At 46.4% G+C, this 13,040-nt stretch overlaps 1 protein-coding gene across 2 annotated transcripts; it reads right to left on the reverse strand.

Annotated features, from left to right (window-relative positions):
* Positions 1–584: 584 nt before the first annotated feature.
* On the reverse strand, positions 585–11,949 carry LOC146389116 (uncharacterized). Of its 2 annotated transcripts, none has more exons than XM_084926798.1 (2): positions 11,607–11,949; positions 585–5,172 (listed from the first exon to the last, which is right to left on the reverse strand). In XM_084926798.1, exon 2 carries the CDS (start codon positions 4,633–4,635, stop codon positions 2,767–2,769), a length of 1,869 nt encoding a protein of 622 aa, XP_084782924.1. In that variant the 5' UTR covers positions 4,636–5,172; positions 11,607–11,949; the 3' UTR covers positions 585–2,766. The 2 variants fall into 2 exon arrangements, with proteins under 2 accessions (XP_084782924.1, XP_084782925.1); XM_084926799.1 differs by lacking the exon at positions 11,607–11,949 and adding an exon at positions 10,314–10,776.
* Positions 11,950–13,040: the final 1,091 nt, after the last annotated feature.

The raw sequence follows: 13,040 nt of genomic DNA on the forward strand, positions 1-13,040 counted from the left end.
GAACTTGCCGGGGAGTTTTCTGGCGCCACCAGGCAAAGTGTGTCAGTGTGTTAGTGCGACGCTCCTCTCTCTGCAAATTGGTCTCGGATGCCAAAAAAGAGCAAGTGGGGACATTTAGCTCAGTACAAGGCTATCTCTGCTTAGTGAAAACAGGGTGTTCCTGCTAAACCTTTTGGAGAACAGCAAGAAGGATCTTTATAGGAAGAACTTTTATAAACTTCAAGAAACACAAGAAAAATTGCTCTAATTTAACATGTTTGCGTTCTCATTGTGACTCACTCTCTTATGCCAATCACTGAGTAATTATTACCTAACTGATGACTCTTGCATAAGGTTCATGGATCATCATCTCAGTTGATAGCATAAACTAGGCTGCCAGCTTGGATATGGTGCCTACAGACTGTGTTTTTGTACACTGCCAGCCAAGAGTCGTACACAGATCCAAACGACTGCTCACTTCAGTGTCAGCCGTGTGCAGTGGGCTGTAAAAGTCAGTGGATACGGTGGATATGAACGTGCACGTAACATCAACGTAGGTGCAATTGCATTAAGCCACCAAAACACAAACAAGGACAAACAAGAAGTTTTCTTGATATGTTGACGGGTCAACATTATTTCTTTTTTATTTGAGTTTTCTTGAAATGCTCCCATCTTCCACAATGAACATTAGTGTCTTTACATATGTCAAAAGGAAGCGACGGTAATGACCAACCAGACCAACCACCACCCATCTCTACACACCACACTATCTTTGCCTTTTTTCTTTTCTTTTTTTTTGTCCTTGTCTTTTTCATTAAAACCATCAGCAAAACCACAAACATTACTGATTAATACACACTGAAAAGGGTGGGGGGAGGGTAATGAGGCAAATACATGTCATCACAGTCAGTAGGAAAAAAGACACAGTATAGAGGAAAACAGAACATCACCTCTTGACTATAAAAAAATAAAAAAAACAAAACAGGATATAAAAACCAATGAAACAAACGTTACAGTGTTGTTTGAGGGCGGGGAGGGGAAACTTTACATTTATACACAAGCACCAAAAAGCCAAACATGGTACATAGACTTTTTTCTTTTAAAAACTAGAATCCAGTGAAGGCAATTCAGCACTGCCCAGTAGCAGAACTACCACGAATAACCCCTGATAATGAACAACGGAGAAAAATGGGAAACAAGGGAAGTGCCCTCTCTTCGTTCATTTCAGAATTTTTTACTCGATCGAAGAGTTAGAGAACTTCGCTGCAGCGTCAGCTTATGAGCTGTATTAACTCAGTTACGCATGTTGAATGCGAGCCATAGGGGCCATGCTTGGTCACACTACAAAACCACTTTTTCATGACAATAAAAGTAAACAGTAGTTGTGGAGGGCTCTTTTTTTAGGTGTTTCCACAAGAGGAACTTTGAGACTCAGTGCACTGTAGTGTGTTTCATAAGAATGTGACTTAATTCCTCCTGCTTTCGTTCACGCCTCCCAAGTGTCCCATGTCTGACGTGAAAGTTCAAAATCAAGGCTGCAGTATGCATCTAAAAAGAGCTGTACACATTCTCCATCTATGTTCCTGTGAGCTTTTTCTACAGTGATGGGCGTGTGAAGGGAGGGGAAATAAATACACTGGGCCAGTGAATGGTAACAACAAGAAGAAGATATGGTCAATAAAGCTCAAATGAACTAAAGGCTCATAGCCTGCAGCTGGTGAAGTCCACCGAATATTTAAAGGCTGGTTAAAGGTAAGAAAATTCAAAGATTCTTTTTTCTTTTTTTAACGAGGCCTTTGCCTCAGGGAACAACGCGTTCTCCATTCAGTGCTGTTGGCGCTCCAAAATGAACGGCCGTTTAAGTGTAAACTAGGCATTAACTAACCGATTAATGCTAAAGCTCAACAATCAAGTGAGAGGTGATTCAAATCGAATGGGTCCTGTAGCCACAGTAGACAATGAAGAGAGTCGATTCGAGACAGGAGGGTCGCTTTCAGAATCCTCCAAAGATTTGTTGCAGTTTTTTTTGTTTTGTTTTTTGTTTTTTTGGTTGAATTTGTATTCAAATTTGTTTTGTAAAATATATGTTTAAAATAGATACATATATTCATATATCACAGTACTATACAAACCAAGTGCTTAAAAAATAAAGGTGATGGTGATCTTTTGAGAAATAATGGAGATGACTGGGGAAAGCATGGGGTGGTAGAGGTAGGGTCTGGGAAGAGGTATGGAACTTCTTATTGATAGTATTGTTGGTGCTTCTTTGGTCGAGGGAATGTCCCCAGTGTATGTTTGCATTTGATTTTAATTAAGGCAGATAGCCATACACGTGTATGCTCCTCTACAGTCGGATGTGTACCAAAATTTTAGCACTGATAAAGCCTGAAGCGTTTATTTTTCTACATTCTTTATTTGTGTTTTTGTTATCAAAATGTGCTTTCACTGATGTACTCAACTGTATATTGTTGGATGACAAAAGTAGAAAAAGTGGACAGTTCCATTCCTCTTCTCATCACATAAACAAAAGTGCATCTGTAAGTATGGAGAGGATGTAAGAAATGACAACTCTGTACAATATATACAAATATAATACAGCCCTACAAGATGATCAGCCTCGTTGGGTGGGAGTGGAGTAGAAAAGCTAAGTTTCCTGTCCCGAGGGCTGAAAAAGGGTGAGTCAATCATAGGGCAAAAGGCATGATGGCAGGGTAGTTCTTTGATGAGAAATTGTGTCTTTGAGTCATTGAAGTTGTCATAACGACTTCAACTAAAAGTCCATGTCACCTAATCGCGCCTCTTGTTCCTTCGTCCACCTGTCTCCTTTTTTCCACCCTCCTTCCTGGCCCCCTCCCCTGAGGCCACCTGTTTACAACCTCCGCCTGAGCTCTCTTGCTTAATGTTTCGTGGGGGCGTCAGGGACAAGTAGGGATGCTGGGGGAGAGGTGGCGGCGTGGCGGAGGGAGGGGTGGTTGGGGACTCTTGGCCGGAGCAGTTGCTGCCGCTACTGCTGCTGCTGCCGGTGCTCATGGCCCGGTGTTTGAGTCTCAGTTTGTGGGGCAAAGCGGTTCCCCTCACCTCCCCCTGAGGGTCCCAGCACTGAGCCTGAGGGCCCTGGGAGGAGGGCAGAGGCGAGGCAGGTTGGTGGATGGTAAGATGCGGGTTGTGGAAGCTGCCCATTTCTGAGCACAACGAGGAGGGAAGCTCATCGTCGTCTGTGGATGCCTCTTTTTCTGGACTGCAAGGATCTCCTTCACTGGATGTGGCCTCCTTACAAGAGGTTGATTGGCCTTGGTAATAAGCCTCATGCCTGGGCCCGCCCTCATAAGCAAGAACAGGTGGCTCCTCGTCTTGTGTGCTGAGGTATGAGTGAGGCTGCTGGAGATGGTGGTACAAGTGTGAGTGGCTGACACCCTCCACTTGTTTGTGGTGGAGCTCCGCAGATGAATCGCTCTCCTGATGCTGCTCCTGCTGCAGTTGCTGCTGGGGGAGTTGGCAAACACGGTACACCTGTCTCTCTCTAGCCTCATTACGGCAGTCTGAGAGCTCATACGGAGGGGAATCTAATGTCTTCCTCTCAAGCTGCTTCGTCACCTCGGCCACTGTTTCCGTGGAGCTCTCTGTAATGGGCTGTTGGCTAGCACACACTTGGCTGCTGGTGCTGCCATGCTTCTGCACGTTCAGCAGCTCGGCATCCTGTGTCCTGGTCAAGGAGTCCACGGGATAAGAGGCACTACTGGCACCGTACAGAATGACGCTCCTCTGGGCAGCAGGCGGATGAGAGGCGGCCTGGCTGACAGTGTTGATAGAGGTAACGGGCTCCTGATGGGGTTGGGGCTGTTGGTGAAGGTGGTGCTGCTGCTGCTCTTGGTTGTGATATGTAGCCTCTAACTCCTGAGAATGCTGCTGGATCTGGTGGTGGGTGGGCACAGAGGCCAGCCCACGGTGGATGTTAAACATGATCTGGGTGGTGGTGCCGTTGGCGATGTCCATCTCCAGCCTATCACCTTCCTGCTTGATCTCAAAGGGGATTGGCTCTGGGCTGTCCCTGGAGGAGCCGTCAGACATGTCAGAGAGGGAACCACGTGGAGAGTATTTCACCAGCTGCCTGTGGCCTTCACTGCGTCCCGACTGCTCCGTTTCAGAGGAGTCAGAGTTCACCATCACCTGAGAACCACTAGAGTAACCACTGGAGTAGTACTGAGTTGAGGAGGAGGAGGAACCTCCATTTCCTGCGTTGCTACCCGCACTGATTTGTTGACTCTTTTCAATGTAGGAGGCAGTGCTTATTAAGCCGAAGCGCAGCTTCAGCTGGAGCAGCTCTGTCTTGAGCCTCACATTCTCATCGTTCAGTGCAATGACGCGGTTCTCCAGAACCATATCATTGAGACGCCGCTTCTCCCGGGAGCGCTTGGCGGCCTCGTTGTTTTTACGGCGCTTCTCCCAGTAGGAGGCGTCCTTTTTCTCATCGGAAATGAACTCCCGCTTTCGCCTGCAGGTCATGTTGGGCTTGGGTTTGATGAGACGCCCCATACGAGTTGGAGTCCCTTGGATAGAAGGCAGAGACTCTTCATAACCGCTGAAGGTCTCAAGGCAGTTTAGGTTATTCCCTGAGTTTTTGTTTAACGTTTTGAGAGCCGATGTTAGATTTTCCATTTTTGTCGAGAGGCAGCCAGTTTGAAATGTTGCTTGGTGAACTGAGTGAAGAATTAGGCCAGAGGTTAAAGGTGGGGGTGGGGGGAGGTTGGGGTAGTGATGAAAACAACTGGTCTCCCAAGGCTCTGGGTCTAGTTATTGTAGATGTGGTATACTTATGCCAGGTAAACAGTCAAGTGTCCAAATTAGCCAAAAAGATAAAGAACAACTGTAGCTCAGCATTAGCAACCCACATTTATCCACTTGAAGGGTTATCAATTCAGTGTCTGAGCTCCTCGGAGTACTACAGACCCAAAGCAGTTCAGATCAGTCCTTTAGTTCCCTCTTTTTCTTCCCAAATTCTTGCTTTAGTTGGTTGTTAAAGGTTTAGCATAGAGCACACGGAGCTAAACTGGCAAGGAGGTGTCCTAGATCTCCACGTAAACAGCAGGATGTAGGTCGGCCTGTCTACCTCAGCGTGTCAGTCTCTTGGGGAGCGTCGCTCTCCCTCCCTCCGTCTTTCTCTGTTCTCTCTGCAGTTGACTGCAAGATGAAAGCCTGCAGAGATAAAAAACAGAAAAAAAAACATATGTTAATCCACTGCTGACTGCTGCTATTCCATCCTGCAGCCTCACATCAGACCTACAGTTATTTGAACATTTATTATTATTTTTTTTTACCATTTTCCAGCTTCTTTTGGCATGCAAAATAATATAATAAATACATGTCTATAACAGAAAAGCTTTCCTCTGCTGTTGGGATGTCTGGCCTTTACTGAGTGTGTCGCCCCTGGCAACCAGTGAATAGATGCTAGACCTCACTGTCTGACCTTTCGGCCTTGCTATTGATCCGATCCGTCTGGAACCTATGACCCCTGACCCTTTGGCCCAGCCCGGTCATGTTGACTTTTGTGATGCAATGTGAGCAGTGGGTTCATCGCCAGGCTGATGATCCTGTTTCGTTTCAACACCCAGGATTTAAAAAAGCACTTGTTCAACACTGCATGCTAAAATGTCGCAAGGTCTGAGCTAATAGGGTTTTATGTAGGCGGCTGAGGGCAAAACTAAAACCTTGTAAATTAAACAGAAGTATATCGCAATCGAGGCAGGCACACACACATGAAATAAAAACACAGAAATTGCATCAGTCTGGGACATGCTGAGAGCATGAAAACTAAACAGTTTAAGGATTAGCTCTTTTTTTGTTTTGCCAGATGAATATGTGGGCCAGACAGAGCAAACAGTGAGTCAGTCTCAGAGCCGTGGGGTTCCCTGACACACACACCAGACTGGCTCTCCACTGAGAAACCCCATCCACGAACACTGCTACCCCCTGCCTTGGTTCATCCGCACAGGAATGTGGCAGCATTCTTTTCCGAAACAACTCAGTGCCAAATCGATGATGCAGAGTGAGCAGATAAGGCAGACAAAGGCATCCGTTAATGCAGGTCAAGGATAAAGAAGCTGAAGAGAGATATGGAGGTGTGGGGGGCAGCTGGGAGGTGGGGCTTTGATAAATATAGGTCAGTGGCCCCAGGAAAGAAGGGAGGCGGGAAGCAGAAACACAGGCTGGGATAACACAGAATCGTTAGATTGGGGGTAAAATGGGAGGGTGGTCAGACCATGGCGAGGAACACCTCAGCGCTCAGTAATTAGCTGAACAGGTGCACCTTTATACCAAAGTAGTACAATTCTGCTGATTTTGAGGTTACGCAGAATTAAGCAAATCAGCGATTCTTCTAAATGCTTCCATCTGTTTAAAGGCTCGGTGGCTCGGTGGTGTTCAAAGTCAGTTGGTTTGTTGGTCCACAACTTTGGATTGGAGCTAAGTATCTCAACTGCTAGGCCACATTTCCTACATTTTCTAGAGCTATCAAAATGGTTCAGTTATCCCATTAAGCATCTCAGTATTGCCTGGATAGATTGGCACACACTTTTTGTGCAAATTGCAATGATCTGTTAGTCCCCCAATTTCCACACGGAGATTTGTGATTTCTGACAACTTTTGTGATTTGTAATGTGACCTGACAGACTCCTGTTGCAAAAATAATTAGGCAGCACATGCAGTTGTTGTTCTTCTGCATGACTTGTTCTTTCAGAGGTGTCAGACAGCAACAATTCTCCCTGCTCTTAAATGAACTGGTCCAATTGGAAAAGCGCCTAAAAACTCGGGAGGTCAAGCTTATCAAGTTGCATAGAAAATGGAATGGTAATCTCATCCCAAGTGCAGCAAATCATCTGCATTTCTAGGTTGAAGTGCGTAAGCGCTGCTGTTACACTGTGACAATCTGTAATCTCATAATCTAGTGAGATATTTGCAGCGACTGTGCTCTGCTTGTCCTGTGGATTTCATATTGTTACGTAACTCCTCACAATAAACATGGATTTCAGCCCACTTTTTTTTTTAGTTCTCATATACAGAAGAAACCAGACTAACTATAAAACAGGGCCACAAGTTTTGGCTTTTTGAAACTGTCTTTCAGAGTAATCCAATAAAAGCTACATTAGAGTTACATCATATTTGAAAGTCTCAGCTGAATGGTTTAAGGGTGTCCTCGTGAGCCTCCGACATGTGGCTGCTGGGCACGGCAACGCAAGAACGAGGGTAGAGACTGTTTCTCAGCCTGTCCCACTGACCCACAAACTGGGGACTGACCGCACTCTGTAAACACGTCTTAGCTGCCTCCAACTGTACGGCCTGCTGGAATATAGGTCAGCCCAGCAGTGGAGAGGTGAAGAGACAAGGGAGGGGCTGACAAAAAAGAAAGACAAAAAAAGAAAAGAAAAAAAGAAGGGAGGACAAAAAAGAATGGAAAATGAGAGCATTGTGCAAATATAGACAGAGGTGAGAGCAAGTGGAGCGAAGACAAAGAAACGAAGAGGAATCAGTGAGGGAGAGTTAAAACAAAGAAAAGGGATGGAGATGAGATTATACTGTAGCTGGATGGGGGTGGGTGGGTGTTGGGGGTGGGGGGTGGGGGGGGGTAAACAGTGGCAATTGCGACAGTGTTGGTATTGCATCAGAAGAAGGAATGCATCACCCATAGCAACAAAAAGGGGGAGAAAGAAGGGGGTTAGCCAATCATATTGGACTTTGTCTCAATGTTTCTGGACCAGTGGCTTGACACGACCCGAAGCAGATGGTGAGAAAACCATGTTCCGTAACAAAAGGAGGGTCGACTGACGTCACGTGAACATTATTCCACATCTCGCCTACAGTCAGGACGAACCAGACGCATGAATTAACTCCTCTGTTTAATTAACTCACAGTGGAGGCTCGTGCTTTTTTTTTCTTTTTATTTGTCTCTCCCTCTTTTGCACCTTCAAATATTCAGGCTGTGTGAATGAGCATGAATCATAGCAGAAGGTGTTGATGCTCTTCTTTCACTACTGAGCCTGCGTTACGTTTCATGTGTGCGCCATCAGAAAGAAACAATAGATTTCACATCTCCAAAGATGCTTTAAAACCCACAAAGGCATCGCCGCCAAGAATGAAGCGCAAAGTGTTTCATTTTGCATGCGTTTGAACCACACTGCCTAACCTCTGCACACAGTTCCTCAACCTAGACCGCTCTTTCCAGTCTATCATCTAGTCTCCACAAGTCACTGCCAGGTTTCTGTGGCACTTGTGGAATGATAGCACGGTAAAAGAATCCAAGTCGCCCCCGCCCGCACAACCACAGGGGCCGAACCGCAAGAGTCTAAATGTGGCAGTGAGCTTTGGAAATAGTGAAGTCAGTTCAAAAGCCAGCACACGTGTTTCTGTGGAGCACTTCAGGAAATGGGTTGCAGGTCTGACATAAAAGGAGAAGGGTGTGTGCGCGTGGGTCGGGGGGTGCACATGCTTCAGAGAAAAGGAGAATGATGAAACCGCTGTCCAACCCCCCAACCAGCCACTCACCCTTAGGAAAAATGCAATTTAAGGCACATGGTGCAGTGCCCCTGGGGGCAGGGGGGGGGGGGGGGGGGGGTGTCACTGGGCTACAAGTCTTTTTTGTGTTTTTGGGTAGGAGGGGGTGTTAACTTTATATAAAGGCTTGGACAGCATGCCATCAAGGCAAGGCAGAGTCCTCTGTAAGCTTGTTCCATGAACACAGGCCATATCACTCTGGATTCTTAGCCTCTCTCCAAAAGGAAAAAAAAAAAGAAAGCAGAGGGACTCAGTCCATGTGTTGCACCAGTCACATGTGCTCCATTGGCCTACTAAATGCTGTAATTCGCCTCTGTGCTGGATCCAAACCGCAGCACAATAACAAAGCACAAACCCTCATCTTTTATCATCTTACATGTGCCAGGAAACCCCGAGAAAGCCGAGAGGCCGCAAAGTAGGACAGCATGGAAACCACGCCATACTCCTGACCATGAACTCTATTTAGGCTGGATAAAGAAAGGTTTTATCTGTTTTATTTTTTCAGAACTAGATTAAAAGAGGGAGTTGGCTCAGTCGCGCAATGCAATGATGCAATAGTCGTGGAATGACATGAAAGTTTTTTGGTTTCTTTCTTTCTTCCTCTTTTCAAAAATGTACACGTCTTAAAATGAAGCTGCTCACAGTGCCACTTTTCTATTTCTGCATGACCGCCTCGTTTCTTTGTTACGGCGGGGCGAGGATTTATTTTGGTGGTGTTCTGATTCTGCCTTCCTCGTCAGCGGCAGTGGTGCGCCTCATCCCCTCCTCTCCACCCACCCCAGGACAGATGTGACCTACATTCTTAGCTGGCATAGAGACCCAGTGTGTGCGCCAACCAATTGGCAGCGACCTCTGCGCAGCAAAGCGCAGCGCTGCATCGCCGCAGACTACGAGCTTCCGCAGATTGCATAATCTGCCCCTTTCTTTAATCCATTTGTTATTTAATTAATTTATTATGCAACCTTTGTTTAACACACCGCATATACACTGTGGCCACAGCGTGACCCCCAAACTGCGTGAAATCCCTTTAAGGCACGCATCGCTCCGCTGAGGACGGGGAAGCCGACCCACAGCAAAAACCTGAAATCATTTTTGTTTCTCTTTCTAAATCTGCTGTTTATACCATGCAGTGTGTAAAAACACCCGCACGCTGCTGGAGCAGAGATCTGGAAGAGAACAACGGGTACGATGCCCACGTGCTGTGTAAACCGCACAAAGCTGTATGGGGAGATGAAGCCAAGGTGACTTTCTCTTTCAAAACAAACCCAAGCCGTAGAGTTACTTGTTACTAGCCGTAGAGTTACTGGTGCCTGAATTCAGCCCCCGCTCTAGTTGAGGAATGTTGCGGCTTCAGCCGGTGCTGACATGCGGTGAAGCGCGGCTCATGTTCAACGTTATAAGATCCTGATGCGTATTTACACCAGGCGGACCCACGGAAGACCCAGAAATAAATAAATCTGAGCCAATGAGCAGCCCAGTGCGAGAAACATGTCCCCCCACACTCCTCCTTTGTTGGACCGTCTAACAAATCGTGTTCGTGCACAGCGGATTCTCGGTCATCCTAGGAAAAGCGTGTATCCCAACTCTGCCGCAAAATTTACCCACCGCCTCAAAATCGCCTTCCAAGCGAAACTCGACAAGCTTTCCACGCGCTGCCATATTTCCGAAAAATAAGCACGCGTCTATTGTAGCTGTCTGCCGAGCTACAGAGGAACACCAAGAAACATCTGACCCACATTTGATCCAGATGTTCTGATCCACACACACACATACATACACGCGCGCCTCACCTCGCACTCGGCTGCACTCATCGGAGCCCGTGAACTTCACCATTCCTCAAACGCGATCCACGCTGGCTCCCATCAGTCCGAGCCGGGGGTTGTAAACAAAGGAGAGACAAGCAGAGCCGAGCGTCCGCGCGTATCCACGCGATCATGCCTTGATCACGCGTGTCGGTGTGCTCCGGTTTGTATTGTGCTTGCGTCAGACTAATACGAGCCTACGGGCCACTAAAGGGTTAAGGAGGGCTGCACAGCCGCGTTAACCTTTACAAAGAGCTGCTACACGTGACAGAGAGAAGTGTGTCCTCGGAGCCTGCATGGGATTTTTCCAGCTGTCTGCACGGACTAGCCTACTAACCCAAAAGAAAGCGAGGACAGATTTGTAGCTGCTCCAGAGCCCCGCAGCACGTCAACCCGACTCTTAATTACGCAGCTTTTGCAGGACTACAACAACGACGACAACAACAAAAACAATAACAATAATTATAATTATTATTGTGAATATTTATTATTATTATTATTATTATTATTATTATAAGACCAAAAAGAAGGGTGTATAAGCTGGTGGAGTTCCTATTAATATCAAGTATTAGCCTATATATTTATTATTACCAGCCTATTTATAGGTCTGGTAATAATAACTGTGTTATTAAATAGGATATAACTGCACCATGTATTCAGGTTAAATAACAATTACGTGAGCCACGTGTGTTACGAAAGCAGGTGTGCGGGTTAAGCACAGCAGATTGGCTCCTAAAAGCACCACAACAAACCATGAATATTCAATTTGGGCATGCGCGCTAAGACGCGGATGCGTTGACCCTGCCTACAACTCCGCTCCACGGCGGGCTGTCCGCACTAACCTGCCCCTGCTTCCACCAAGCAGCCGCACCTTTTTTTTTGTTTCTTTCTTTCTGAAGGAATCCCATAATCTTTTTGCAAAGCCCCCCGACCCCCCCCCCCCCCGGTCCCCCACACCGACTTCCTCCCATCCGCTTCCTCTCTCTGACACAGATCCTCATATAGCTCCATACACTCTAAAGGAGGCGGGGTACAGCCTCGCCTTGACATTGAGGCGAACACATCCAGGCACCAAAACAAACTGTAAACGCGGCGACCAGCTGCTCAGAGGAAAAAAGCAACTCAACAATATATATATATATATATATATATATATATATATATATATATATATATTTGTGTTATATATGTGTGTGTGTGTGTGTGTGTGTGTGTTCTGATCCACACACACATACATGTATTGGGCATGTATGAACCGTGCCGCAGTCAATAACAACTTACCTTTTTGCTTTAAAAGCGACAGGATCCACACACAGTCCGGCTCCTGCCCAACAGTCCGCTTTGCTGGCTCTGTCCCTCTCTCCCTTACAATATCTCCCTCTCTCTGTCACACACACGCACGCCGTTTGCTATGAAAACACCAGCTCTCCCGATTAGTGCAGGTATATGCGAGAGTGAGAACACAGTGCCTTGTTTTGAGCGCGCTCCTCATGTCATGTTTGCTCCAATTCCTCCCTCCCTCCAACTCTCTCTCTCTCTTTCGCTCTCTCGCTCTCCCTCCGTGTGTGTGTGTCTCTAAATGTATGTTAGTAGGTCAGTTGTTGCATAACAGGACGCTTTGGGTGCCTAGTCACGTTTTTTTGTTTCTCTCTCGGATGTGGCCCCCTCCCTGTCTCTTTCTTCTTGCCTTCAAATCCTGTTTGGGGTGGGGTGGGGTCAGGGGGAGGAGACAGGTCCAGTAGGGGAGGGACTATGCTCAAAGGCAATTTCAGCCAGATGAGGGCATATGATACCCATAATGAGATTGCTAGATATTGAAAAAGCACACACACAGACAGGCTGGTCCGGGGAAATCAGAGTCGCGTCCTCTGTGCAGATACCCAACTTGACATGCCTGCCACTAGCTTCTTGAGTGTGCTAGTCAACCTGCTTTTAAGAGTAAAAAGATCAATTTGACATTTCAGCTGAGCCAGACAACACTGACAACACCAAAGCTTCAGCAGCTGGGCAGTTTGGCTTTAACGTTGTAATTTGCACTGTTGCCCCATTTTAACCACACGCCACAACCTTCTATGTAACTCGATGTGCACCTCCTGAGAAACGTAACTACACGTGTACCGCATAACACAGGTGTGGGCAACTCCAGGCCTCGAGGGCCGGTGTCCTGCAGGTTTTAGATGTCACCCTGGGTCAACACACCTGAATCAAATGATGAGTTCATTACCAAGCCACTGGAGAACTTCAAGACATGTTGAGGAGGTCATTTAGCCATTTAAATCAGCTGTGTTGGATCAAGGACACATCTAAACCTGAAGGACACCGACCCTTGAGGCCTGGAGTTTCCCACCCCTGGCATAACGCAACAACTTGAATAGTGTGGGAGGTTGGATAAAAAGAGTTTCCATTTACTATGTAAGTTAGGACGACTGGAAATAAAGGGAAACAGCACCCATCCTACATGGGATTTGCAAAAGTACCCTACATGGCTTCTTACTGAGCACTGGGAAGCACAAGAACTGTGAGAAGTACAGTTTTTGGATATAATATTCTTGAACATTTGAATATTTCCTCTTTGTATTATTTTATATTAACTTTTCACTCCATTTCCAAGTAGGATGCTTTAGAGCAGGGATGTCAAACTCATTTTATATTGAAGACTACATAAATTTGATCTTAAGTGAATCTTCCCATCCTGTCTGCATAAAGACATTTACC

The sequence above is a fragment of the Perissodus microlepis genome, chromosome 4, assembly GCF_051167445.1.
Source record: "Perissodus microlepis isolate ML-2025 ecotype Zambia chromosome 4, ASM5116744v1, whole genome shotgun sequence".
Lineage (NCBI taxonomy): Eukaryota > Metazoa > Chordata > Actinopteri > Cichliformes > Cichlidae > Perissodus > Perissodus microlepis.

Coding starts and splice junctions, on each gene's coding strand:
- LOC146389116 (XM_084926798.1), bottom strand. CDS start 4,635: ATGGAAAATCTAACATCGGCTCTCAAAACGTTAAACAAAAACTCAGGG.